The 27,081-nt window shown below is 40.0% G+C and overlaps 1 protein-coding gene across 1 annotated transcript; it reads left to right on the top strand.

Annotated features, from left to right (window-relative positions):
• GAPT (GRB2 binding adaptor protein, transmembrane) lies at positions 1 to 27,081 on the top strand. Its single transcript, XM_081233012.1, has 4 exons — positions 1 to 97; positions 22,236 to 22,401; positions 24,701 to 24,765; positions 25,296 to 27,081. The coding sequence occupies exon 4, from the start codon at positions 25,662 to 25,664 to the stop codon at positions 26,145 to 26,147; it is 486 nt and encodes a 161-aa protein (XP_081089138.1). The 5' UTR covers positions 1 to 97; positions 22,236 to 22,401; positions 24,701 to 24,765; positions 25,296 to 25,661; the 3' UTR covers positions 26,148 to 27,081.

The following is a 27,081-nucleotide window of genomic DNA, read 5'->3' on the forward strand; positions in this document are numbered from 1 at the left end:
TGAGTTAGAGGACCTGAAGAGAAAGAAAAGGACCATAAAAAGTCAGGGGCAAGGAGGAGAACCAGAAGAGAAGGCAGAAGAGACTCCAGTCCAGGAGGTAAGTATGATGGCAAAAAAAGAGGGGTAATGAGAAGCGCTAAACATTGCAGAAGGGTTAAGGAGAATAATAGCTAGATACAAATCTTTGTGAATGCAGTTTCTGCAGGTGGGATAGAGTTAATAGTCTGTTTAGATCATTCAAAAAGTTGGGCAGTGAGGACAAGGAAAATAGAATACTGTTTATAATACAATTTGCCAGATCACTGGGATTAAAATGGATTTTGTAACTGAAAGAGCAATTCAGGATGTTGGGCAGTGAAGATTGTTTGAAGGAATACAGTGGCAGGGGCGCAGGGGACATAGAGAAAGGAACTTGCCTTCAGGAGAAGGAAGAGAGCTCTTGCTCTGAAACTGGCGGGAGTGAGCAGAGAGCTGTTGAGGCAGCTGGAGAGGAAGGAAGTGGCCAGAGCCTCCAGCTCCAGGCAACGGTCTCAGTGAAGGAGAAGCGGAGCTCCTGTGCTGAGAGTAGCCATCTGGGTGGAGAGCAGAGGTCCAACGACTGCTGAGAAGTTATGCCAAGAAATTTCTAAGAGAGGTTTGGGAGAGAGGACCACTTTAGGATTGTTGCTCATTGTAATTTTTTTATGAGTTTTTAAAGTGTAGTTTTGTCAATACTGTCCCCTTTAAGGTTTCTATATTTTTCAAATTTCCTACAATGAACAAGGAATAAAGAATTTTTTTTCCAAAATAAGGGGTTAAAAAATAAAAGATCAAAGAAGGTGCAGGTAAACAATGTCATCAGCCTACATCAAACTAAAAAGCTTCTGCACAGCAAAGGAAATCATCAACAAAATGAAAAGGCAACATACAGAATGGGAGATAATATTCACTAACCATTTATCTGATAATTCATTAATATTCAGGATATACAGGGAACTCGTACAACTCCACAGCTAATAATAATAACGCAATTAAAAATGGGCAAAGGCCCCGGAGGAAGATGGCGGAAGAGTAAGACGCGGAGATCACCTTCCTCCCCACAGATACATCAGAAATTTATCTACACGTGGAACAACTCCTACAGAACACCTACTGAACGCTGACAGAAGACCTCAGACCCCCCAAAAGGCAAGAAACTCCCCACATACCTGGGTAGGGCAAAAGAAAAAAAGAATAAACAGAGACAATAGGATAGGGACGGGACCTGCACCAGTGGGAGGGAGCCGTGAAGGGGGGAAGGTTTCTACACACTACAAGCCCCTTCGCGGGCGGAGACTGCAGGTGGCGGAGGGGGAAAGCTTCGGAGTAGCGGAGGAGAGCACAGCAACAGGGGTGCGGAGGGCAAAGCGGAGAGATTCTGGCACAGAGGACCGGTGCCCTCAGGCACACACCAGCCCGAGAGGCTTGTCTGCTCGGCCACCGTGGCGGGCGGGGCTGGGAGCTGAGGCTCGGGTATCGGCTTTCAGTCGGAGCGCAGGGAGAGGACTGGGGCTGGCGGCAGGAAGAGAGCCTGAAGGGGTTAGTGCACCACGGCTAGCCCGGAGGGAGTCCGGGGAAAGGGTCTGGAGCTGCTGAAGAGGCAAGAGACTTTTTTCCCTTTTGTTTCCTGGTGCGCGAGGAGAGGGCATTAAGAGGGCTGCTTGGGGAAGCGCCGGAGACAGGCACGAGCCGCGGGTAAGGCACGGACCTCGGAGACGGGCGTGGGCCGCCGCCGCCGCCACCCGCCGCCGCCCGCCGCCGCCCGCCGCCGCGGCCCGCCGCCGCCGCCGCCGCCGCCGCCCGCCACCGCCACCGCCGCCGCCGCCGCCGCTGCCGCCGCCGCCGCGGGGCCTGTGTGCGAGTGCGGGTCACTGTCCGCCCCGCCTTCCGGGGGGCCTGTGCACGCCGCCACTGCCGGGGTCCCCGAGACCCGGGGACGGCTTTCCCGGGAAAGCGCACGGAGCGCCACGGGCTGCTGCAACATCACGCCGGCCTCTGCCGCCGCAGGCCCGCCCCACACTGCGCGCCCCTCCCTCCCCTCTGCCTGAGTGAGCCAGAGCCCCCGAATCAGCGGCTCCTTTAAACCCGTCCTGTCTGAGCGAAGAACGGACGCCCTCCGGCGACCTACGCGCAGAGGCGGGGCCAGGTCCAAGGCTGAGACCCAGGAGCTGTGAGAGCAGAGGCAGGGAAATCTCTCTGTGCAGCCTCGGAGGCAGCGGATTAAAACTCCAGGGTCCATTTGATGTGCCCTGCGTCTGTGGAGTGCATGAATGGACAGCGAATCATCCCAAATTGAGGAAGTGGACTTTGAGGACAAGATTTAAGACTTTCCCCCCTTTTCCTCTTTTTACAACGAATTATTCCAAATTAAGGAGGTGGACTTAGAGAGTAAGATTTCAGACTTCTCGCCCTTTTCCTCTTTTTACAACGAATTATCCCAAATTGAGGAGGTGGACTTGGAGAGCAAGATTTTTGATTTTTCCCCCTGCTCTCTTTTTGTGAATGTGTATGTGTAATCTTCTGTGTAAGATTCTCTCTGTATAACTTTGCTTCCACCATATGTCCCAGGGTTCTATCGGTCCGGTTTTTTTTTTTTTCAATAATTACTTTCTAATTTTAATAACGCTACTATATTTCATACTTTATTCTATTTTACTTTACCTGCTCTTTCTTTTTTTCCTACTCTCCCTTCCTCCCTCCCTCCCTTCGCTCCTCCTTTCCTTCTTTATTTTTCTTTCCTCCCTCCCACCCTTCTTCTTTCCACTTTCTTTTTCTTTCCTTCCTCCCTCCCTCCCTCCTTTCTTTCCATCCTTCCTCCCTCCCTCCCTCCTTTCTTTCTTCCTTACTTCCTTCCTTCCTTTCTTCCCTTCTTCCTTTCTTTCCCTCTCTCTTTCTTTCTTCTACTAATTCTTTCTTTCTACTTTTTCTCCCTGTTATTCTGAGCCGGGTGGATGAAAGGCTCTTGGTGCTGCAGCCAGGAGCCAGTGCTGTGCCTCTGAAGTGGGAGAGCCAACTTCAGGACACGGGTCCACAAGAGATCTCCCAGCTCCACATAATATCAAGCAGCAAAAATCTCCCAGAGATCTCCATCCCAACACCAGCACCCAGCTTCAGTCAACGACCAGCAAGCTACAGTGAGGGTCACCCTATGCCAAGCAACTAGCAAGGCAGGAACACAACCCCACCCATTAGCAGAGAGGCTACCTAAAAACATAATAAGGCCATAGGCACCCCAAAACCCACCACCAGACGTGGACCTGTCCACCAGAAAGACAAGATCGAGCCTCAACCACCAGAGCACAGGAATTAGTCCCCCCCACCAGGAAGCCTACACAACCTACTGAAACAACCTTAGCCACTGGGGTCAGACACCAAAAACAACGGGAACTACGAATCTGCAGCCGGCAAAAAGGAGACCCCAAACACAGTAACATAAGCAAAATGAGAAGGCAGAAAAACACACAGCAGGTGAAGGAGCAAGATAAACACCTACCAGACCTAACAAATGAAGAGGTAATAGGCAGTCTACCTGAAAAAGAATTCAGAATAATGATAGTAAAGCTGATCCAAGATTCTATTTCCATGATCCATAATCTTGGAAATAGAATAGACAACATGCAAGAAACAGTTAACAAGGACCTAGAAGAACTAAAGATGAATCAAGCATCGATTAAAAACACATTAAATGAAATGAAAAATACTCTAGATGGGATCAATAGCAGAATAACTGAGGCAGAAGAACGGATAAGTGAGGTGGAAGATAAAATAGTGGAAATAACTGATGCAGAGCAAAATAAAGAAAAAAGAATGAAAAGAACTGAGGACAGTCTCAGAGACCTCTGGGACAACATTAAACGCACCAACATTCGAATTATAGGGGTTCCAGAAGAAGAAGAGAAAAAGAAAGGGACTGAGAAAATATTTGAAGAGATTATAGTTGAAAACTTCCCCAATATGGGAAAGGAAATAGTTAATCAAGTCCAGGAGGCACAGAGAGTCCCATACAGAATAAATCCAAGGAGAAATACACCAAGACACATATTAATCAAACTGTCAAAAATTAAACACAAAGAAATCATATTAAAAGCAGCAAGGCAAAAACAACAAATAACACACAAGGGAATCCCCATCAGGTTAACAGCTGATCTCTCAGCAGAAACCCTACAAGCCAGAAGGGAGTGGCAGGACATAATTAAAGTGATGAAGGAGAGAAACCTGCAACCTAGATTACTCTACCCAGCAAGGATCTCATTCAGATTTGATGGAGAAATTAAAACCTTTACAGACAAGCAAAAGCTGAGAGAGTTCAGCACCACCAAACCAGCTTTACAACAAATGCAAAAGGAACTTCTCTAGGCAAGAAACACAACAGAAGGAAAAGACCTACAATAACGAACCCAAAACAATTAAGGAAATGGGAATAGGAACATACATATCAATAATTACCTTAAATGTAAATGGACTAAGTGCTCCCACCAAAAGACACAGAGTGGCTGAATGGATACAAAAACAAGACCCATATATATGCTGTCTACAAGAGACACACTTCAGACCTAGAGACACATACAGATTGAAAGTAAAGGGATGGAAAAAGATATTCCATGCAAATGGAAATCAAAAGAAAGCTGGAGTAGCAATTCTTATATCAGACAAAATAGACTTTAAAATAAAGACTATTAGAAGAGACAAGGAAGGACACTACATAACGATAAAGGGATCAATCCAAGAAGAAGATATAACAATTGTAAATATTTATGCACCCAACATAGGAGCACCTCAATACATAAGGCAAATACTAACAGCCATAAAAGGGGAAATCGACAGTAACACAATCATAGTAGGGGACTTTAACACCCCACTTTCACCAATGGACAGATCATCCAAAATGAAAATAAATAAGGAAACACAAGCTTTAAATGATACATTAAACGAGATGGACTTAGTTGATATTTATAGGACATTCCATCCAAAAACAACAGAATACACATTTTTCTCAAGTGCTCATGGAACATTCTCCAGGATAGATCATATCTTGGGTCACAAATCAAGCCTCGGTAATTTTAAGAAAATTGAAATTGTATCAAGTATCTTCTCCGACCACAATGCTATGAGACAAGACATCAATTACAGGAAAAGATGTGTAAAAAATACAAACACATGGAGGCTAAACAATACACTACTCAATAACGAAGTGATCACTGAAGAAATCAAAGAGGAAATTAAAAAATACCTAGAAACAAATGACAATGGAGACACGACGACCCAAAACCTATGGGACGCAGCAAAAGCAGTTCTAAGGGGGAAGTTTATAGCAATACAATCCCACCTTAAGAAACAGGAAGCATTTCGAGTAAACAACCTGACCCTGCACCTAAAGCAATTAGAGAAAGAAGAACAAAAATACCCCAAAGCTAGCAGAAGGAAAGAAATCATAAAGATCAGATCAGAAATAAATGAAAAAGAAATGAAGGAAACGATAGCAAAGATCAACCAAACTAAAATCTGGTTCTTTGAGAAGATAAACAAAATTGACAAACCATTAGCCAGACTCATCAAGAAAAAAAGGGAGAAGACTCAAATCAATAGAATTAGAAATGAAAAAGGAGAAGTAACAACTGACACTGCAGAAATACAAAAGATCATGAGAGATTACTATAACCCACTCTATGCCAATAAAATGGACAACCTGGAAGAAATGGACACATTCTTAGAAATGCACAACCTGCCAAGACTGACTCAGGAAGAAATAGAAAATATGAATAGACCAATCACAAGCACTGAAATTGAAACTGTGATTAAAAATCTGCCATCAAACAAAAGCCCAGGACCAGATGGCTACACAGGTGAATTCTATCAAACATTTAGAGAAGAGCTAACACCTATCCTTCTCAAACTCTTCCAAAATATAGCAGAGGGAGGAACACTCCCAAACTCATTCTACGAGGCCGACATCACCTTGATACCAAAACCAGGCAAGGATGTCACAAAGAAAGAAAACTACAGGCCAATATCACTGATGAACATAGATGCAAAAATCCTCAACAAAATACTAGCAAACAGAATCCAAGAGCACATTAAAAGGATCATACACCATGATCAAGTGGGGTTTATCCCAGGAATGCAAGGATTCTTCAATATACGCAAATCAATCAATGTAATACACCATATTAACAAGTTGAAGGAGAAAAACCATATGATCATCTCAATAGATGCAGAGAAAGCTTTCGACAAAATTCAACACCCATTTATGATAAAAACCCTGCAGAAAGTAGGTATAGAGGGATCTTTCCTCAACATAATAAAGGCCATATATGACAAACCCACAGCCAACATTGTCCTCAATGGTGAAAAACTGAAACCATTTCCACTAAGATCAGGAACAAGACAAGGTTGCCCACTCTCACCACTCTTATTCAACATAGTTTTGGAAGTTTTAGCCACAGCAATCAGAGAAGAAAAGGAAATAAAAGGAATCCAAATTGGAAAAGAAGAAGTAAAGCTATCACTGTTTGCAGATGACATGATACTATACATAGAGAATCCTAAAGATGCTACCGAAAAACTACTAGAGCTAATCAATGAATTTGGTAAAGTAGCAGGATATAAAATTAATGTACAGAAATCTCTGGCATTCCTGTACACTAATGATGAAAAATCTGAAAATGAAATCAAGAAAACACTCCCATTTACCATCGCAACAAAAAGAATAAAATATCTAGGAATAAACCTACCTAAGGAGACAAAAGACCTGTATGCAGAAAACTATAAGACACTGATGAAAGAAATTAAAGATGATACAAATAGATGGAGAGATATACCATGCTCCTGGATTGGAAGAATCAATATTGTGAAAATGACTCTACTACCCAAAGCAATCTACAGATTCAATGCAATCCCTATCAAACTACCAATGGCATTTTTCACAGAACTAGAACAAAAAATTTCAAAATTTGTTTGGAAAAACAAAAGGCCCCGAATAGCTAAAGCAATCTTGAGAACGAAAAACGGAGCTGGAGGAATCAGGCTCCCTGACTTCAGACTATACTACAAAGCTACAGTAATTAAGACAGTCTGGTACTGGCATAAAAACAGAAAGATAGATCAGTGGATCAGGATAGAAAGCCCAGAGATAAACCCACGCACATATGGCCAACTTATCTTTGATAAAGGAGCCAGGAATGTACAGTGGAGAAAGGACAGCCTCTTCAATAAGTGGTGCTGGGAAAACTGGACAGGGACATGTAAAAGTTTGAGATTAGATCATTCCCTAGCACCATACACAAAAATAAGCTCAAAATGGATTAAAGACTTAAATGTAAGGCCAGAAACTATCAAACTCTTAGAGGAAAACATAGGTAGAACACTCTATGACATAAATCACAGCAAGATCCTTTTGGACCCACCTCCTAGAGAAATGGAAATAAAAACAAAGATAAACAAATGGGACCTAATGAAACTTCAAAGCTTTTGCACAGCAAAGGAAACCATAAAGAAGACCAAAAGACAACCCTCAGAATGGGAGAAAATATTTGCAAATGAAGCAACTGACAAAGGATTAATCTCCAAAATTTATAAACAGCTCATGCAGCTCAATAGCAAAAAAACAGACAACCCAATCCAAAAATGGGCAGAAGACTTAAATAGGCATTTCTCCAAAGAAGATATACAGACTGCCAACAAACACATGAAAGAATGCTCAACATCATTAATCATTAGAGAAATGCAAATCAAAACTACAATGAGATATCATCTCACACCAGTCAGAATGGCCATCATCAAGAAATCTAGAAACAATAAATGCTGGAGAGGGTGTGGAGAAAAGGGAACACTCTTGCACTGCTGGTGGGAATGTGAATTGGTACAGCCACTATGGAGAACGGTATGGAGGTTCCTTAAAAAACTACAAATAGAACTACCATATGACCCAGCAATCCCACTCCTGGGCATATACCCTGAGAAAACCATAATTCCAAAAGAGACATGTACCAAAATGTTCATTGCAGCTCTATTCACAATAGCCCGGAGCTGGAAACAACCTAAGTGTCCATCATCGGATGAATGGATAAAGAAGATGTGGCACATATATACAATGGAATATTACTCAGCCATAAAAAGAAACGAAACTGAGCTATTTGTAATGAGGTGGATAGACCTAGAGTCTGTCATACAGAGTGAAGTTAGTCAGAAAGAGAAAGACAAATACCGTATGCTAACACATATATACGGAATTTTAAAAAAAAATGTCATGAAGAACCTAGGGGCAAAACGGGAATAAAGACACAGACCTACTTGAGAATGGACTTGAGGATATGGGGAGGGGGAAGGGTAAGCTGTGACAAAGCGAAAGAGAGGCATGGACATATATACACTACCAAACGTAAGGTAGATAGATAGTGGGAAGCAGCCGCAGAGCACAGGGAGATCAGCTCGGTGCTATGTGACCGCCTGGAGGGGTGGGAAGGGGAGGGTGGGAGGGAGGGAGATGCATGAGGGAAGGGATGTGGGAACAGACGTATATGTATGACTGATTCACTTTGTTATAAAGCAGAAACTAATTAAAAAAATAAAAAAATAAAAAAATAAAAAATAATAAAATAAAAAAAATTAAAAAAAAATGGGCAAAAAACTTGAATAGAATTTTTTCCAAAGAAGATATACAAATAGCCCACAGGTACATGAAAAGGTGCTCAGCATCACTAATCATCAGGAAAATGCAAATCAAAACCACAATGAGATGTCACCACACACCTGTTAGGATGTTTATTATAATAAAGACAAGAGATACCAAAAGCTGTCAAGGATGTGGAAAAATGGAAATCCTTGTATACTCTTGGTGGAAATGTAAACTGGTACAGTAACCATGGAAAACAATATGGAGATTCCTCAAGAAAGTAAAAATAGAACTACCATATGATCTAACAATTCCACTTCTGGGTATATATCCAAAGGAAACAGAATCATAGTCTTAAAGAGTTATCTGTGTCCCACATCCACTACAGCATTAGTCATGATAGCCAAAGTATGGAAACAAGCTAAGTGTCCATCAATGATGAAGGAAGCAAATGTGGTATATGTAGGCAATGGAATATTATTCAAATGCCTTAAAATAAAGAAGGAAATCCTGTTATTTTCAACAACATGGATGAACATGGAGGGCATTATGCTAATTGAAATAGACAGACAAAGACAAATATTGCCTGGTGTCACTTATATATGAAATCTAACAAAAACATCAAACTCATAGAAACAGTAAAACGGTGATTGCCAGGGGATGAGGGGGTGGTGGGGGAAATGAGGAGAGGTTGGTAGAAGGATTTAAACTTTCAGATACAAGATGAATATGGTCTGAGTATCTAGTGTATGGTATGGTGTCTATAGTTGACAATACTGTGTTGTATAATTGAAATTTTCTAAGAGAGTAAATCTTGTGTTCCCACCAAGAAAAAAAAGTAAATATGTGAGTGATGAATGTGATAATTCAATTGGGGAATCCTTATATGTATATCAAATCATCACACTGTATGCTTTAAATGTATCATAATGTGTCAGTTATACCTCAGTAAAGCTAAAACAGTTTTAAAACAATGTCCTCAGCAAACTCCCTTGGTACTGTAATACTGTAACGTAAAGGAGGAATCATTGCATTTATGTGGAGTAGCTCAATGTTTCCGAGTTTGTTTTGCCAGTTTGAGGAGGCTTATAAAGATATCTTCTGAAACGTTAGATGAGTACTTTCCAGCAGTCTACCCACAGCTGAGCCGACAGTCAGCCATACTACCTGGTCAAATTTTGCTGGCCCTGAGTATGATGGTTTCTAATGATCAGTTTGCATAGAAGTCATGTTTATAACAAAGATAGTGATGACTTGGCAGGTATACAGGAATTGGGTGTGAAAAAAAAAAGGTTCATTGCCAAACCCAGATTTTTAGCCAGTAGAGGGCAGGTATACAGGAATGGGGTGTGAAAAAAAAAGGTTCATTGCCAAACCCAGATTTTTAGCCAGTAGAGGGCAGACTTCTCTAGGTTTTGGGTTCTACAGCATTTGCTCCTAGTTTTTCCTAGTGGTGATACAAGTATTAAAGATAGATAAAGCCAGACACTAGGTAAAGTGATAAGAACACATTATAATCAGTAATCTACTACTGCAATAGGGAAAGTTCAGCGTGGACTGAACTCAACTTTGACTTATACAGTGGTGACTGGGTGTTTAAAGGGAGAATGAGAATGGGGGTGTTGGTGAGCAGAGGCTCAGCAGAGTCCAGAAGGTGAAAGCTTACAAAAAGCAGGACGAAGTGGGGGTAGGTCCATATGAAACCCATCTGGGTTTGCTAACTGACACTTACCAAAATTAGGCTCCTACCATCCCACAGAGACTGGGAGGTGGGCTCTATCTTTAAGTATTGGCTGGAACAAACAGTAAAGTCTTTTGGCAGCAATGAGTTTTCTCAGGCGGGTACTTTAAGGGGGTGTGAGGGTCATCCTAGGGGTTCAGTCTTGAGCTACTAGAAGCTATGTTGCTATTTGTTCAAGTCTTTATAGGCCAAGGTTGAGGCCTGCTTGAGAAAGGGCTTGAGAGGAACCTGGCTAGAGTTCGGTCAAGGAGACAATTTTTGTCACAGGGAATGGTATTAATACTAGTTTTATTGACAAAAATATAATTCCACTACCTTCTTCTACCAGTGGGACAATGCTGGTACTTCTCGACTTATTGACAATAATTCTGCTTTGGAACTGCCTTAAGATCTCAGCAGAATTTGGGAGACAACTTGAGAAATGGTTCTCTCTGTCCTGAGAGAACTGTTGTCTTGCCCCTGTCCTTTTTCCTTTAAAGAATCTTCAAGAAGAGAAAGGGTCACTTGTGTTTCTTCACAAAACTCCATAATGTCCTTCTGTAAACCATGCATCAGCCGGCAAAGAGAAGTAGTTAACCTCATTTGTCACTTCCGCTCCTGGGGAGGACATGCAAGCTTGGCCTAACCCATCAGAGCATCATACACCCTGAGTCAAACAGTTCTTCCAAGAACTGACTTGAAACCTGACACAGGCCAGTGGTCAATTCTGGGACTTCTGGAACTGTTGAGAAGTCAGGCACTCTTGCCACGAAACTGCCAGCTGTAGATATAGCAAGCTTGGGGCTGCAGCAGATTCCAGCTGGAGAGGGCCTGCAGAGGAATGAGGGGTGCAACCAAGAGGAGGAGGTGCCATTGCTGATGACATTTCTTGAGCTGCTTGATCCAGCCACTTCATGTTGTTTTATCTTGGTTTGTTTTAATTTATTTTGAAGTATTTCAAATATTCAAGAAGGTATGAAAATTATTGTAATGAACATCCATGTACCCATCAGGCAGTTTGGGAAATAAAAGATTACCAATGAAATTGAACTCATGGACTTTTCAGTTATAAAGGTCAGTAAATCTATTTTGTGTGAGCCAGTTTGAGTTGAGGCCGTGTCCCTTACAACAGGAGAGTTCCAACACATATCCAGTAAAGCATGTCCTAGGATGATCTGAAAGCATAGTACATAAACAAGTGTCAAAATATAAATAAATGCACAGTGCATCAGTCACAGTTTTAGTTGCAAGTGATGGATCCTACTGAAGCTGATTTTTAACCCTTTTTGAAAAATTAAGACTTTTGTTTTTAGAACAGTTTAAGGTCCATAGCCAACTTGAAGGGAAGGTATAAAGATTTCCCATATACTCCCTGCCCTCACACATGTGGGGCCTCCCCAGTTATCAACACCCCCTACCAGAGCAGTACATTTGTTACAACTGACCTACACTGACACTTCATAGTCACCCAAAGCCCATAGTTTACATTACCTGTTCAGTCTTGGTGTTGTGCAATTTATGAGTTGGATAAATGTATAATGTCATTTATCCATCATTAGGGTATCATAAATAGTGTTTCCACTGCCCTAAAAATCCTCTGTACTCTGCCTATTCATATCTCCCCCCTTCCCCAATCACAAGCAACCACTGGTCTTTTGACCATCTCCCTAGTTTTGCCTTTTCCAGAATGTCATATAGTTGGAATCATACAGTGTGTAGCCTTTTCAGATTGTCCTCTTTCACTAAGTAATATGCATTAATTTTCCTTCATGCCTTTTCATGGCTTGATAGCTCATTTCTTTTTAGCACTTTAGTATTCCACTGTCTAGATATTTATTTATCTGTTCAGCTACTAAAGGACATCTTGGTTGCTTCCAAGTTGTTTTTTTTTTTTTTTAGGGATGTTTGCATATTTTATTCTTTAAAAAATTTATTGACTAAAACATTCTTTAAATTCTGTAATGCTTTACAATTTTCAAAAGTTTCACACACATTATTTCATATAATCCCATAATAACCCTTTTTCCCCCTACCCTTATATTGCCCCTCCCCCCTCCCTCTTCCCACTGGTAACCACTAGTTTGTCCTTTATATCTGTGAGTCTGCATTTTTTTGTTTTATTCACTAGTTTGTTGTATTTTTTAGATTCCAGATATGTGATATCATACAGTATTTGTCTTTCTCTGTCTGACTTTTTTTTTTTTTTTTTTTTTTTTTTGCAGTACACGAGCCTCTCACTGCTGTGGCCTCTCCCGTTGCAGAGCACAGGCTCCGGATGCGCAGGTTCAGCGGCCATGGTTCACGGGCCCAGCCGCTCCGCGGCGTGTAGGATCTTCCCGGACCGGGGCACAAACCCATGTCCCCTGCATCAGCAGGCGGACTCTCAACCACTGCGCCACCAGGGAAGCCCTGTCTGACTTATTTAGCATAATGCCCTCCAAGGTCATCCATGTTGCAGCAAATGGCAAAATTTCATTATTTTTTATGGCTGAGTAGTATTCCATTGTGTATCTATCTATATCTATCTATCTGCCTATCTATACCTGCCTACCACATCTTTATCCATTCATCTGTCGATGGACACTTAGGTTGTTTCCATGTCTTGGTAATTGTAAATAATGCTGCTATGACATTGGGGTGCATGTATCTTTTTGAATTCGTGTTTTTGTTTCTTTGGATATATACCTAGGAGTAGAATTTCTAGGTCATATGGTGGTTCTATTTTTAGTTTTTTGATCTCCATACTGTTTTCCATAGTGGCTGCACCAATTTACATTATTATAGCAGAATAAACCTGCTATAAACATCCTTGTGCAGGTTTTTGTGTGGACATAAGTTTTTAACTCCTTTGGGTAAATACTAAGGAGCAGGATTGTATGGTATTGTGTGGTAGTTGTACGGTAAGAGTATGTTTAGTTTTGTAAGAAACCACCAAGATTTTGCACCCTTTTAAGTCTAAGGACAGAAGGTCTCAGTGAGCCTGGCCCTGATACTTTCCTATACTTGGCTTGTCTTGACAATATGCTGTCAGGACACTTGAAGCCCCTTTTTACCCGACAGAAATGCTCTTCTTTGACCTACCACTTAAGGCCATACTCAGGAGCAGAAAATACAGAGCACCCTTTGTCCCTGACCTTGTCTCCACTAGACATCCATGTCTAGTCCACACTAGAGGCCTACCAGCTGCTTGACAATAAGCTGTACATTTTCATGCCACTTCCTAGACCTGTCCAGAGACACGCCAGCCCACCAGAAGGGACTTTGTATGCACTCAAGGAGGCTGAGGCAACCGGTGGTCTCGTGGCTCAACACAACTTCTCTTCTCCAGAGAGCCTCATCTGACAGTGGAGATCTTGCCATGTCAACATGAACTGAGTCTGTGCTGGCTCTGCAGTTTTCCAGACTATTTAGTGATATATACATAGGTGGTGGAACTGTAACGAAAAGCAAGGAATGATTAACAGAAAAAACCTGGATTGCCGTTACTCTGGAGATGAGGGAAGACAGTGTCATAGGGTGGCACAAGTTTGGGGCTTCCAAAGTAGTGATGATTTTCAGTTTCTTTATCTGAGTGTTGATACATACACTGATGTAACACTGTGCTAAAGGGAGCAGCTAATGCAGGGCCTAAAGGCAAGAACGAACTGAATGCAGTGGAGGGTTCGCAGACAGCAAATGTGTCTGGGGTTCAGTGAGGGAGGGAGAAAGCAGGGGCCAGATTATGAAAATCCTTATCAGTAAAAGTGGGGTAATTCCAAGACTACAGGAAGCCACTCAAGGGTCTTAGTAAGCAGGGGGCTGATGTGGTCTAATTTATGTTTGAGAGATATCACTCTGTCAACTTTATGGCAGTATTGGAGGGTGAGCAGTGTAGGATTAAGAAGCAGTAAGAGGCTATTTCATTTGTTCAGGCAGAGATGGTGTGGTCTGGAATAAGGACATGTCCATGAACATACAGAGAAGAGGGCAGACTCTATGTGTAACAGCTTACTAAGTCCAGTCAGAGCTAAACATGAGGTCATTTCCATCAATCTCCCTGGTAGTCACAAGGGTCACCAGCCTCAGGCCATTTTAAGCATATCACTCCCCTTCTGTGAATTGTTTAATCTGGTACATCACAGGCATTTGGTTACACAAAGAGAAGGAGGGCAGTTCATAAATACCATAGAGGTTAAAAGCACTTGCTCTAGATTCAGGTCACATGCTGTGAGTTTGAATTCAGGCTCTGGAAAGAGATATGGCCTTGGGTAGGCCTCAGCTTCTTCATCTCTGAACTAGTAAATAACACCCATCCCTATTCTTGCAGAAATTAAAAAAGAAAATCCACATAAAGAGATGAGAGTATGGTCTGACATATGCTCAAGTGTGAAATCAATGTGTGTATACTATTAGTGCCACATTAGCCATCATGCAAATTCCTGGAGTTTTTAGTAACATATATTTTTGTGGTGAACTTTGAGCACTTTGCAAATCTTTTTTTACAACACTACATTTCAAGTTCTCTTTATTTATTTTTGGTTGCATTGGGTTTTCATTGCTGCGTGTGGGCTTTCTCTAGTTGCAGCGAGTGGGGGCTACTCTTCATTGTGGTGCACAGGCTTCTAATTGCAGTGGCTTCTCATTGCAGAGAACGGGCTCTAGGCTCACGGGCTTCAGTAGTTGCAGCCTCAGTAGTTGTGGCACACAGGCTCAGTAGTTGTGGTGCAAGGGCTCAGTAGTTGTGGCTCGCAGACTCTAGAGCACAGGCTCAGTAGTTGTGGCACACAGGCTTAGTTTCTCCATGGCATGTGGGATCTTCCCAGACCAGGGATCGAACCCATGTCCCCTGCATTTGCAAGCAGATTCTTAACCAATGCGCCACCAGGGAAGTACCTCAAGTTCTCTTTTTATAGTGAAGAAAACTGAAGTAAAGAGTTAAGCGGTTCTCAAGATCATACAGCACAGAGCCATAGAATATTAGTTCAAAAGAGGCCTGACTATTCAATACTGGCTTGCTGGGGACTTTAAATACCTGAAGACCTTTTAAAAACTAGTAATGCTCAAGTTACACCCTCAGAGATTTTGCTCTAATTTTTGTGGCCTGGAACCCAAGCATCAAGATTCTTAAAGCTCCTTAATGAGATTCCAATGAACAGCTAGAGTTAAGAACCATTAACTCATTAAGATCCATTTTACAGATGAGAAATTGAGGTTCTCTGTGATTAAATGACTGGCTCAAGCTAGTTAATGTTAGAGATAACGATAGATTCTGAGGACAAGAAGGAGATGGTCTTCAAATTCTGATAAACTAGCTAATAAAAGGAACATATTACGGTGAGATATGTCTCTTAAGAATGAACAACACGATGTTAGCCTGGTCTACTAACGAGAAGCCAGTGGTCTACAACGAAGCATAGAAAATGGGTTTCAGAGACATCGACTTGGCTGGGGCATAACACTGGCTTATCTGAGCCTATTAACAATTTATGCCTTACCACTAAATGCCCTTGTGCTCTGGGTGAATGTTCACCAATATTTACCTGAAGATGAATTGGCTTCCAGAGTGTGTTTCCCACAAGGAGAGAGAAAGATGCCCTCTTTATTGGGACCCTTTTAGACAGGTCCTCTGCCCTACCCACTCCGTTAGTGTTTGTTGTTTTCTTCACCCTCTACTCCTCCTCCTGGAAATAAAGTTATATAGGGCGCCATCTCAGAATAAAGTTATGTAGGGCACCATCTCAGTTTGGGGGGAAAAAAGTGACTCTAAATAGCTGCTATTCTCTCTCCCCCACCTAATTTCCTGCTCAGAAACAGTGTATAACTCAGATCACTCAGGGTCTTCAAGCAAAGGCCTGAGAATATGCTTTCCTCTGATGGGTGAGCCTCCCCTAGTACCCGCTTCCTGTGCCAGGTTTGAAATGGTAATAGATTGACACTGTTCTTGGGAGAAAGGTGTCTGCTATCCAGTAGTTCTTACATCCAGTCTGACTACAGTGTAAAGTTTCAAAATATGTGCAGTTATTTTTACAGTAATGATATGTTATAATGTGCCTTGCAGAATTTTCTGAGGAAGTTGGCAGAATCAACCAGTGACTGATTTGGTGCCTATTATTAATCCTAGTTTATAATACTCTCCTCAAATGAACAGAAACCAAAAATCTGTTGAAATAGTTTATCCGTTATTTGACTTGTGAAATTATATACACAGTCTAAGATGAACAGTGTATCTTCTGTTGAACTGCTAAATTATGCAGCTTTCAATTTTTTTCATGAAGCAGTAAAATGTTTTCAATTTTTTTCAGCTTTCCCAATGTCCATTTATTTTAATCTGAAGGAACAAAAGGGTAAACAGTGAGGGAAGGAGATGGAGTGTTGTTCAACTGAAGTTGAAACAAGCTTCAAGTCATGTTATCTGATATGCACTAGCAATTAGGAAAGACTTATGATGAAAAAGGAGTTGGAGTGAAAGGAAATATATGGTAAACATGAAAACTGCTTTGAACTATCTTCTGAATGTGATGGCCATTTTTATACTATTCATTTGTACTTAGTAGAATTTGAAGGAATCTTAGGGATTACTGAATCCATTTTTGTTTTGTGGATGAAGAAAGCAAGATGGAGAAGTCATATTATTTGCCCAAGATCACAGAATTATTCCTTTTAGGCTAAATTGCTTTATACCTGTGTTTTAGATTGAATATTATTTTTCAGCAACACATCCCTTAAGTAAGTCAAGGTGTGCCAATGAAAGACCATATTCATAATCTCAGAAAGTAGAAATTCCCTGCTTTGACTGGGTGGAAGCTCAAGGTTCATTAGTAACTCCCATCCTTCTTATCACCAGCCTTTACCAACCTTCAGGCTCAGGAAGCTCCAGATAAAGTTATAACTCATCCAGCTCAAAGTCTACCTGCAATTTAGCAAAATTTCCCCTTCCGAATTAGTAGACCAGTTTACTGAAGAAGATGGTAATCTGAATGAATAAAAACATATATCGTTACCTCAATTTTTCATGACTTTTAAAGGTATTGTCTTCATCTCCAGTTTCTTTTATTTAATTAAGATACAATTACATAATGTAGTGCATAAATCTGAAATGGACAGCTTGATGAATGGTTATATATAGATACGTCTTTGTAGCCACCACAAAGATCAAGATATAGAACATTTTCTAGCATCTGAGACGGCTCCCTTATATACCTCCCAGTCTATAATAATCACCTTTCTTCTGACTTCCACCATTATATGGTTGTAGAAAGCTTTACATGATTTCAGGAGTGGAATCATAAAACATGTACTCTTTTGTGCATAGCTTCTTTTTTTTTTCTTTTTTTTTTTTGCGGTATGCGGGCCTCTCACTGCTGTGGCCTCTCCCGTTATGGAGCACAGGCTCCAGACGTGCAGGCTCAGCGGCCATGGCTCACAGGCCCAGCCACTCCACGGCATGTGGGATCTTCTTGGACCGGGGCATGAACCCGTGTCCCCTGCAACGGCAGGCAGACTCTCAACCACTGCGCCACCAGGGAAGCCCAATAGCTTCTTTAATTATATATTAAGTTTGTAAGATTCATCCATGTTTTTGTGCATATCAGTAACTTGGCTGTTTTCATTGTTGTGTAGTACTCCATTGTGTGGATTTACCATGCTCCATTTACCCACTGTATTGTTGATGGACATTTGGAATGTTTCTAGAGCTTTGGGACATTATGAAGAAAGTGGTCATAATCAGAAACGGCCTTCATTTCTGTTGAGTATATACATAGGAGTGCAATTCCTAGGTCTTTTTCTTTGTTTTTCTTTCAGTGTCTTCTTTTTATAGTCCTTGACCATAATCTAACCTTTCTAAGTTGTTAAATGAACCATAACAATATACGTCTCTTTAGTCCTGATAAGTGTTTCAGGTGGCAGATTTCATAGTTTAAAATGGTCCACCAATAGAGTAACATTTTTCATGGTTCACTACCTATGGCATCCCTGATGGATTTTGCTCTCTCATTTTCTTATCTCTAACTTCCTGTCCTATATAATCTGACTTAATGTAAGGAGAGAAAAACAGATAGACTCTTGAAGGGGACATCTAGGACTTTCTTTTTATCTATTCCTCACGGAGGTGGTGTAGTATAGAGGAAAATTACTAGATCAGAATCAGGAGACTGTTTTGATATCTGGTCTAGATTTCTACTTTCTATGGAGTAAATCACATCACTTCTCTGACCTTCAGGGGGTTCAATTATATCAATAGTTCCCAAACCTGGCCACAATTCAAAATCATCTGAGGAGATGTCAATGTTCCTTTTTCTTATGAAAGTGGTACATGTTTATGAAAAAAGATCAAATAGTATAAAAGACTGTAAAATCAAAAGTAAAAATTCCTCCCCCCGACACAGTCTGTGCAATCCCTTATTCCTCTAACTCAGAAATGCCTTGATATTGTTCTTAACTTTTAAAATGAAGATCCCTGGGCCTGACTCCAGACATAATGAAGCAGAATCCCCAGGGTCCTATGTATTTTTTTTTTTTTTAAGTTTCATAAGTGATCTTCATAGACTTTCAGGTTTGGGAATGAATTCGTTGACTAAATAATATCTCACATCTCTTCCAGTAAAATCCATTCCAGTCACCTCAAAATTAGTTGATTTAAGTTTGCCAGCTGCTAACAGGATTGACACTAAGCATAACTAAAGCAACAGTGGTTCTATTTTGACCTCTTCTTATTCGTGCCTTCTCTCCTCACCTTCAACTGCTCAGCTTCCTCACTTTAAAATTTTCTTCACTCCTTGGCCCACACAGTGAAACTTTACTAGTTGAAAGGCAGTGACTCATTCCATTAAAGCTCTAGTTGCCTTTTGGCTCATCCCATAAACCCATCAGTATTAATGAATTTGCTAGCTAATAATATGCTACCTTTCCCAGGCAACATAATCCCTTATGCTAAAATGTATGATTCCATAATGCCTTTAACCAGTAGCATGGAATTTGGGGGCTCCCTACAGAATATCCAGGAAGATGTTTTTAGTCAGTCATGCTTTCAAATAAAATCCACATTCACAAACATTTTTCCACATCTGTCATCACCAATATTACTCAGTTCAAGTATCTGAAAAAGTACATGGTTAAAATAAATAGATATTAACTGACACAAAAGAAATTGCTAGGAATTTTAATCACAGTTAAGTAAATTGGTTGTTAGTCATCAAATAATAGGGGAAGAAATATTATCTGGATAAACTATTCAGTCCAAATTACACTAGAGAACAATTTACCTCCCACGCCCTCTGCTACCCAAACGACATGGTGGAAGGAAAAGAAAGCCTAACTATAATTGCTATGATTAAAAAGGGAACTGTAAGAAGACAATAAAAATGTGTCTCGCTAGGCCAAAGATAGGAAGGTAGGAAAACAGAACTCAAGACATAATATCTGATCCATACAAATGATTATATAATAATTCTATTTTGAAAAAAAATATATATATAGCATCTCTTCTGTAAATTCAAAGAATGGTTATATCTATTACTTAAAAATAAATCATATCTAGAGAAAAAGGCCAGGGAATATCCCTTCATTTTATTTATCTTTAGAAAAACTAAAGTGATAAAGGGTTAAAACTTTCCTAAGTTCAAACAGCAAAATCCAGATGAACTTCCAGTTGTCCTGAGTTCTAGAGTAGACTGTATAATCTCACATAAATATTGTATTTATTACATTCCTTGCATATTGTGTGCATGTGTGTGTGTGTGTATTATTACTTGGAAGGGTGGCTAATGTTGCAGTTAAAATATTGGTAGACTGAAGATTGAATTCCCATTTCAAGCTTCACAACTTCATAACCTCCTTCACTCTGAGATCTTTGCCTAGAACACTCCTATTCTGCCTTGCTTATCTCCTTCGTGCTCTGTGAGGCTTTGCTCATGTCTTCCCTTCCCTGAGAGCTGTGAGCTGGTATCTCTTTTCCTTGCTCCCACTGTTCCCTGTGCATAACGGTGTCTTTCTTAGCTCCTACTGTCTTGATCTGAAAAGATCTGTGGGTACAGCCTCTTCACTAGGCTTTAGGTGCTGCAAGGGAGTTTGTTCACTATTGCATCCCCATTGCTTAGCATAATGCCTGGCACAATGTCAGTGTCCAGGCAGTATTGACAATATTGTTCTTCGAATGTCCAATTGGTATTTCAGTAACTAGATCTTCTTTTAAACTGCCTCATGCAAAGTTCATCCTCTGTGCTTGAAAAAGTTCCAGTACAACAGAAAAGGCAAAATTTCCATTACTTTATCATCTTGTCTGTCTAATTCAGCATTTCCCATTTTGGTATTCCACAGAGTTGTCCTCTGAGAGATGCTGTTAATTAAGGGTTCCGTGATGGAGACTTGTCATTCAGCCTAGCGAGACAGCTGGTATGGTGACTTTAGCACACAGGTGATGGAAGCAAACTGCCAGCCACACAGGGGGAGTGAGTACCTCACCACTCTGCCTTCCTCCCCTCCTCTGTAAGAAAGGACGTATAGAGTCCTCTCCTATCAAGTTGTTGTCAGGATTTACTGAGTAGCACACAAAGGATTTAAATACACAGAAGTGCTCAGAAAATGCTGGCGACTATTATTAAATGAAGTTAAACAGTTTTTCTTTCATGTTTGGTTTTGTTTTGTTTGCTTGCTGTAGGACTGCTCATAGCTTTTAGTATGCTGAGTGCCTATGAGTCTCCAGGTAAGCAGTACTTTCCAAATTTACTTGATGAAACTTCTACTAGAAAATTCCAGAAGTAGTACACTTTGGAATATACTTTAGGAAATCCTGTCTTATCAACTTAAAAGAATATGAGCATATTCTGAACCAAAATTGGGACACTGGTTTGACATGTATAGATGTCACCTGGGGCACTGGGACATAGTAGTTGGAAAAAGGACTCTTCTAACATACAAGCAAATAAACAAAGACCTATGCATTACTACATTTTAAAATATTTCTTTTAAAAAATTTTAAAGAGCAAATAAAATGACTTATTTATTCTAAAGTGAGGACGGCCTGAAGATTACACACAGCATTAAACTTTTAAAAAATTATAAAAATTTGGGCTTCCCTGGTGGCGCAGTGGTTGAGAGTCCGCCTGCCGATGCAGGGGACGCGGGTTCGTGTCCCGATCCGGGAAGATCCCACATGCCGCGGAGCAGCTGGGCCCGTGAGCCATGGCCACTGAGCCTGTGCGTCTGGAGCCTGTGCGCCGCAACGGGAGAGGCCACAACAGTGAGAGGCTCGCGTACCGCAAAGGAAAAAAAAAAGTTATAAAAATTAAAAGGTAAAATGCATACTCTTTTAGGTATTGTAGTGGGTTGAATGGTGGACCCCCCAGCCCCCAAAAGAGCCATCCAAATCCTAATTCCTGGAAGCTGTGAACAGGACCTTATTTGGAAGTAGGGTCTTTGCAGGTGTAATTAAATGAAGGGTCTGAGAAAAGATCATCCTGGATTATCTGGGTGGTCCTACATCCAATGACAGTGACCTTATAAGAGATACATAGAGGAAAAGACAAGAAGAGAAGCCATGAGACAATGGAGCAGAGGTGGGGGTGATGTGTCTATAAGATGAGGAACACCAGGGATCAGCAGGAAGCACCAGAAGCTGGGAGAGAGGCCTGGATGGATTCTCCCCTGGGGTGTCCAGAAGTACCGCCCCTGCCCACCCCTTGATTTTGGACTTCTGGCCTCCATAATGTGAGATAATTAATTTCTGATGTTTAGAAAAAACAAAAATAAAGTGGAGACTGCAAATATTGCTCAAATAAAAGAACCACCTAGGCTTTATGCATCATTTTCTGATATAGTTGGAGAATTATTACTGGGTAAAGATGAAGGGCTGGACTTCCTTACTCAAAAACTCATGCAATTTATCTTAATTCTTGTGCATCTGATAAGAACTTCCTCTAGAGCCAGGAAACTTTGCAAGTATGAAATGATCTGAAAGGAGGGAGTAAAGAAGGAAGTAACTGACCTATGTGAAAAAGAGGAACAAGTTCTAAACAAAAGTGGGTTTAAAACATAACCAAAAGGACAGAAGAGAGCTCGGCATACCAATCTCAAGGTAAGTAAGAACCTGCTTTAAGGTGTTTGTGTGAAAGGAAAACTATAACAAACTAGTTCATTTTAAATAATCAATGGCTTTTTATCTTATCAAACACAGTTTGTAGAATTAGGTGGCCATACGTTGAAAAACCACTTTACAAATTGAGAGTGAGGTTGATGTTTCTTTACTAGTATAGAGCCTCACAAGGATAAGAGTATGCTCTGTTGTTGCCTTGGTTTCAAACAGAAGGGCAGTGTCTGACTTAAAATTTCAGAAGTTTGTCAACAACTTGTGATTTTAAGACAAATAATTGTTAGGTAACCTGTTGGAATTGTCTTCCACAACAGAAGCAGTCTTCCTTCAAATTGGGCAAAGTGAAACCTATAAGTTATATTTGAAGGACTCTTGTTTAACATAGGTATCCCATTCTAGTAGGTCTTTATTCATGTCTTGCAGGGGTTTTCCTATTAAGTTATTTTGAAGAAAGAGGACGGATGCATTTATTTTCCTGTAAAATGTCTCCTTGTCTTTATCTCAGAGAATACTACTTTGACAAACAGCTTTAATATTGGGAATGTACTGGAGTGTCTACATAGAAGAACATAGATGGTTAAAAATAAATTCTCCTCTCGAAAATCCAGAGAGCAATTTCTTACCTTATCCTCAGAGGACAATAGTTAGCCTTCTTCACTGCTTTTGCAATCCTGGCAGCTTTTTAAAAGCTGATTAATTTCAATCAATATGTGAAATTTAGTTCAAATATGCTGGCAAATATTTACTTAAATGAGTAATCATTTATACCATGAAATATCTTACATATGGTCAGTTCTCAGCTGCTGCAAAAAAGGAAGTGGGCTCTGAATTGTTAAAGTCACTTGCCAAACCTTTGCCTTTGAACACAAGCACTGTGTCTGGCCTTTTAAAGGAGGGAGCCTACAAAAGTTCCAAAGAGAGTAAAAGTTGTTGCAGTCTGGGGTGTCTGTCCCTATAGTTTTATGAAATAAATGTTACGAGTTAACTGCATCTCCTATTTAATTTCATATTTTATGTGAAAGGCCAATTGAAAATTTGCATATTGATGTATTCTAACCTTGAACAAATTTAGAAAAGTTCACTGTTGTACATGAGTTCCTACTGAGAGCAGGGCACAATTTCATGGGGTTTCTTTTTTCCTGTCTATCGTGACTCTTTTTATCCTAATGCAGGTTGCTCCCTTCATTAACACATATTTAACAAGCTAGCTATTCTGTGTCTAGTACTGCTGCTGGTAATATAAAAATGAAAAAGATATGATTCTGAACACTCAAGAACCTCAGAGCTAATCATCTATAAAAATTTAGTGATGGATGTGCTTGATAGACATTCATAGAAATGTGGGTAGGAATAAGATTTGGGGGAAATTTTTACTGGAATCCAGGTTTAATCACTTCTTAGTCATTAAAGAAGTTACTTAACTTTTTTAATCCTCTCTTTTCTCACATATAAAATGGGCATAACAGTAGTATCTATTTAACATGACAGCTGTGCATGGTAGGATTAAATGAGATAATCCGTGTAAAAGTGTTTAGAAGCTGACCCCAAATAACTAAATATTATTGATGATGACATTCAGTGGATGATGATAATCATCTCATAAGCACTATGAAATTGGATGACTATAGTTAACAATACTGTATTATTTACTTGAAAGTTGCTAAGAGAGTAGATCGTAAAGTTCTCATTACAAGAAAAAAAATTGTAACTGAGTTGATGCATATTAACTAAATTTAGTGTTTTGATCAATTCACAATACACACATATATCAAATCATCATGTTGTACACCGTAAACTGATACAGTGAAATATATCAATTATATCTCAATAAAACTGGAAGAAAACAACAACAATAATGAAAACAATATTGGATATAAGTATTTCTGTGACTAGGCTAAAAACATACAATAATAATATTTTGTTGATAAAATCATAATAGAACATTCAGCCGAGTTGAACACTTCCATTTTTCTCTCCTCTTTGCCATTTTAAAGCATCAACAGGTAGCACTCTAAAATTATCTTAATTAAATGAAAGTTATTTGTTGGAAGTTGTGAGAAGACTAGTGATAGGAAGTCTTTCAAATTTTGTTTTAAATATTTTTAGGTATTTTGTGTTACATCAAAGAGCTCTTTTCTTTTTTTAAGTATACACTGTACCTTTTAGAAGACATGTCTTGAGTTTTAAACTGTGAACTTAAACAATTAGATGCTTAGATTTGGAGTCTTATGTTTATTTAATCATTCATTCAATCAATATTGACTGAGTGTCTTTTTTGTGCTAGGTGTTATGCTTTTCTCTAGGAGTATTCAGAGGAAAAGACCTGACCCCTGTCCACCATTTAACCAGGTAGGAAGACGCACAATTTCCTGTAATTTAGATTGCCATGCTATAATAGAGAACTGACTCATTAATATGGGGATACAGAGGAATGTGTGATTAAGGAAAAAACATGGTCCCAGATCACTACAAAGAGGGACAGGCAAGGTTTCACAGAGGAGGTGATAGGTAATGGAAATGATTGCGCATCTTATGCACATCTCTTATCTCTTTGCTCCTATTGTGTTTGAAGCATTATTTTTCTCTTGAAAATTATTAGCCTTATGGTCAAAAACCACGTTGAAATCTAAGTGATCAAACCACTCAGGCTTCAGCAGAGACAGGTTCTTTTAACTCTCCCCCCGCCACACACACACACACAACAGCTAGTACTGTATTTTATATTAAAACAAAAACTCACTAAATGCAACAGCTAGTACTGTATTCTATCCTGAAGGAAGAGCTCACTAAATGCTGGTGCTTAATGTAGTGGTAGAAATTGGCAGAATTTTTATTATGCTATGTAATAAATATGCAATTAAAATGTTTCTAATTTACAGCAGGCACGTGGATGGCAGATCGTTCAACCTTCCCTTCCTTGAGTTTTCCACTCTGCTATTAGTTTCCACTCATTGGTGCTTCATTTTGTGATTCATTGATAAAAAAGGAAGTGGAGTTGAATGAAATCCCCCCGACACGGTGCAATTATACAACAACAATTGTATAATCATCAGCTACAACAAGAGCTAGCTTCCAAAATCAAGTTTACTCATCTCTCCTCTATGTACACCAGGATTTTGCCATGATGTTCTTTCATATCTGAAACAGAAATGCCTAAAAGAGCTTCCGAAATTACTTTCAAACCATATCCTACAAAGAATTACAGTAGACTGTACCTGTGAATTCATTAAGGGCTACACCATACTATGAAACAATACTGTGCAGAAATGCTGAAAAGCTGGGGAAATACTTCAGTGGCCGTTTCCATAGGAATTTCCCTTCTTTTACTGTTGGTGATCTGTGGAATTGGGTGTGTTAGGTACTGGAAACAGCATAATACAGTGCACTTTACCTTACCAAAGTTTTTGCAAAGGAGAAAAGACTATACTAAAAGAGTCTCCTTGAGCTCCCAGGTTATCGGCCCAGGGCATAAAATCTCAGTTCAAACCGAAGACCACAGCTCTGCTGGGAAGGACACTAACATATATGACAACTATGAAAATGTGGAAGCGTGTCCTCCCCAAGCTAAAGAAGAAACAGACGAGGGAATATATGAGAACACTTGCCAGACCAATTTCAAGGAACATATCTATGGAAATGAGACATCATGTGACTATTATGACTTCCAGAAGCCTACTACTTCTGAAGAACCTCAAGATGAAAACATATACATTCTTCCGGATTCATATTAACTTTTCAAAATGTGGGTTTAGTTATTGAAGGATAAATATTTGCTGGAACTTTTACTGTACTGATAACATTATTAATCAAGTTCTTCTGTTGAAACTTAATGATCTCTGTTTTATCTCCACCCTTCTGAATCCTCTCTGCATGTATCACTGTGGATTAATTCTAGATATCCTCTCCACCCTCCTTGCCCTGGATTAATTCTGCATTATGTTTTATTGATTCTTCCTTCTGAACATTACTTGTTATATTTTTCTTCTTTTTCTATCTCCACCATCTTTTCTGGCTCAGTCTGCTAACTAGTCTTTCTGGCTCTAGTTTCTACATAATCAGTGATGCTGCATCACTCCCCATGATGTTGCCAGATTCATCTGTAGAAAATATTCCCAACGGCTACATCATTCCTTTGCATATAACCTTTTAATGTTGCCTCTTTGTAAAAGACATACTACTCATAATCCTAACTCCAGAATTCATGATTTTACACAGTTGGTTCAAATTCACTTTTCCAGTGACTTCTACTAATCTCTCACTTCGTTTTCATCAGAATCATCTGAAAACCTGCCGAACTCATCCCTCCTCCACAGCTTTGCTTGTCCACCCCCTCTTAAGCCTGCCTCGGATCATAACTTCTTCCACAAATCTCTTGAATCATTCCAAACCTACGTTTGCCTTTTTTCTTTTCCTGATCTCCTATAGATTTTGCTGCCTGTTCAATTCTTTGGGCGTTTAAACATATGAATGTTTGCAATGGCATTTTATTATTTAGTGTCATATGGCAATGTCTTAAATTCCCTACTAAATAGTAAGGAACTGTCTCATATTCATATTTTAGCTGCAATACCTAGACCACCATATGAGGCACTCAATATTATTCCGTTTTGACAAGAATTGAACTGTATATTTTACTAAGTCCTTTTGAAAACAATCTAATAAATT

The sequence above is a fragment of the Mesoplodon bidens genome, assembly GCF_964165515.1.
Source record: "Mesoplodon bidens genome assembly, chromosome: 4".
NCBI lineage: Eukaryota > Metazoa > Chordata > Mammalia > Artiodactyla > Ziphiidae > Mesoplodon > Mesoplodon bidens.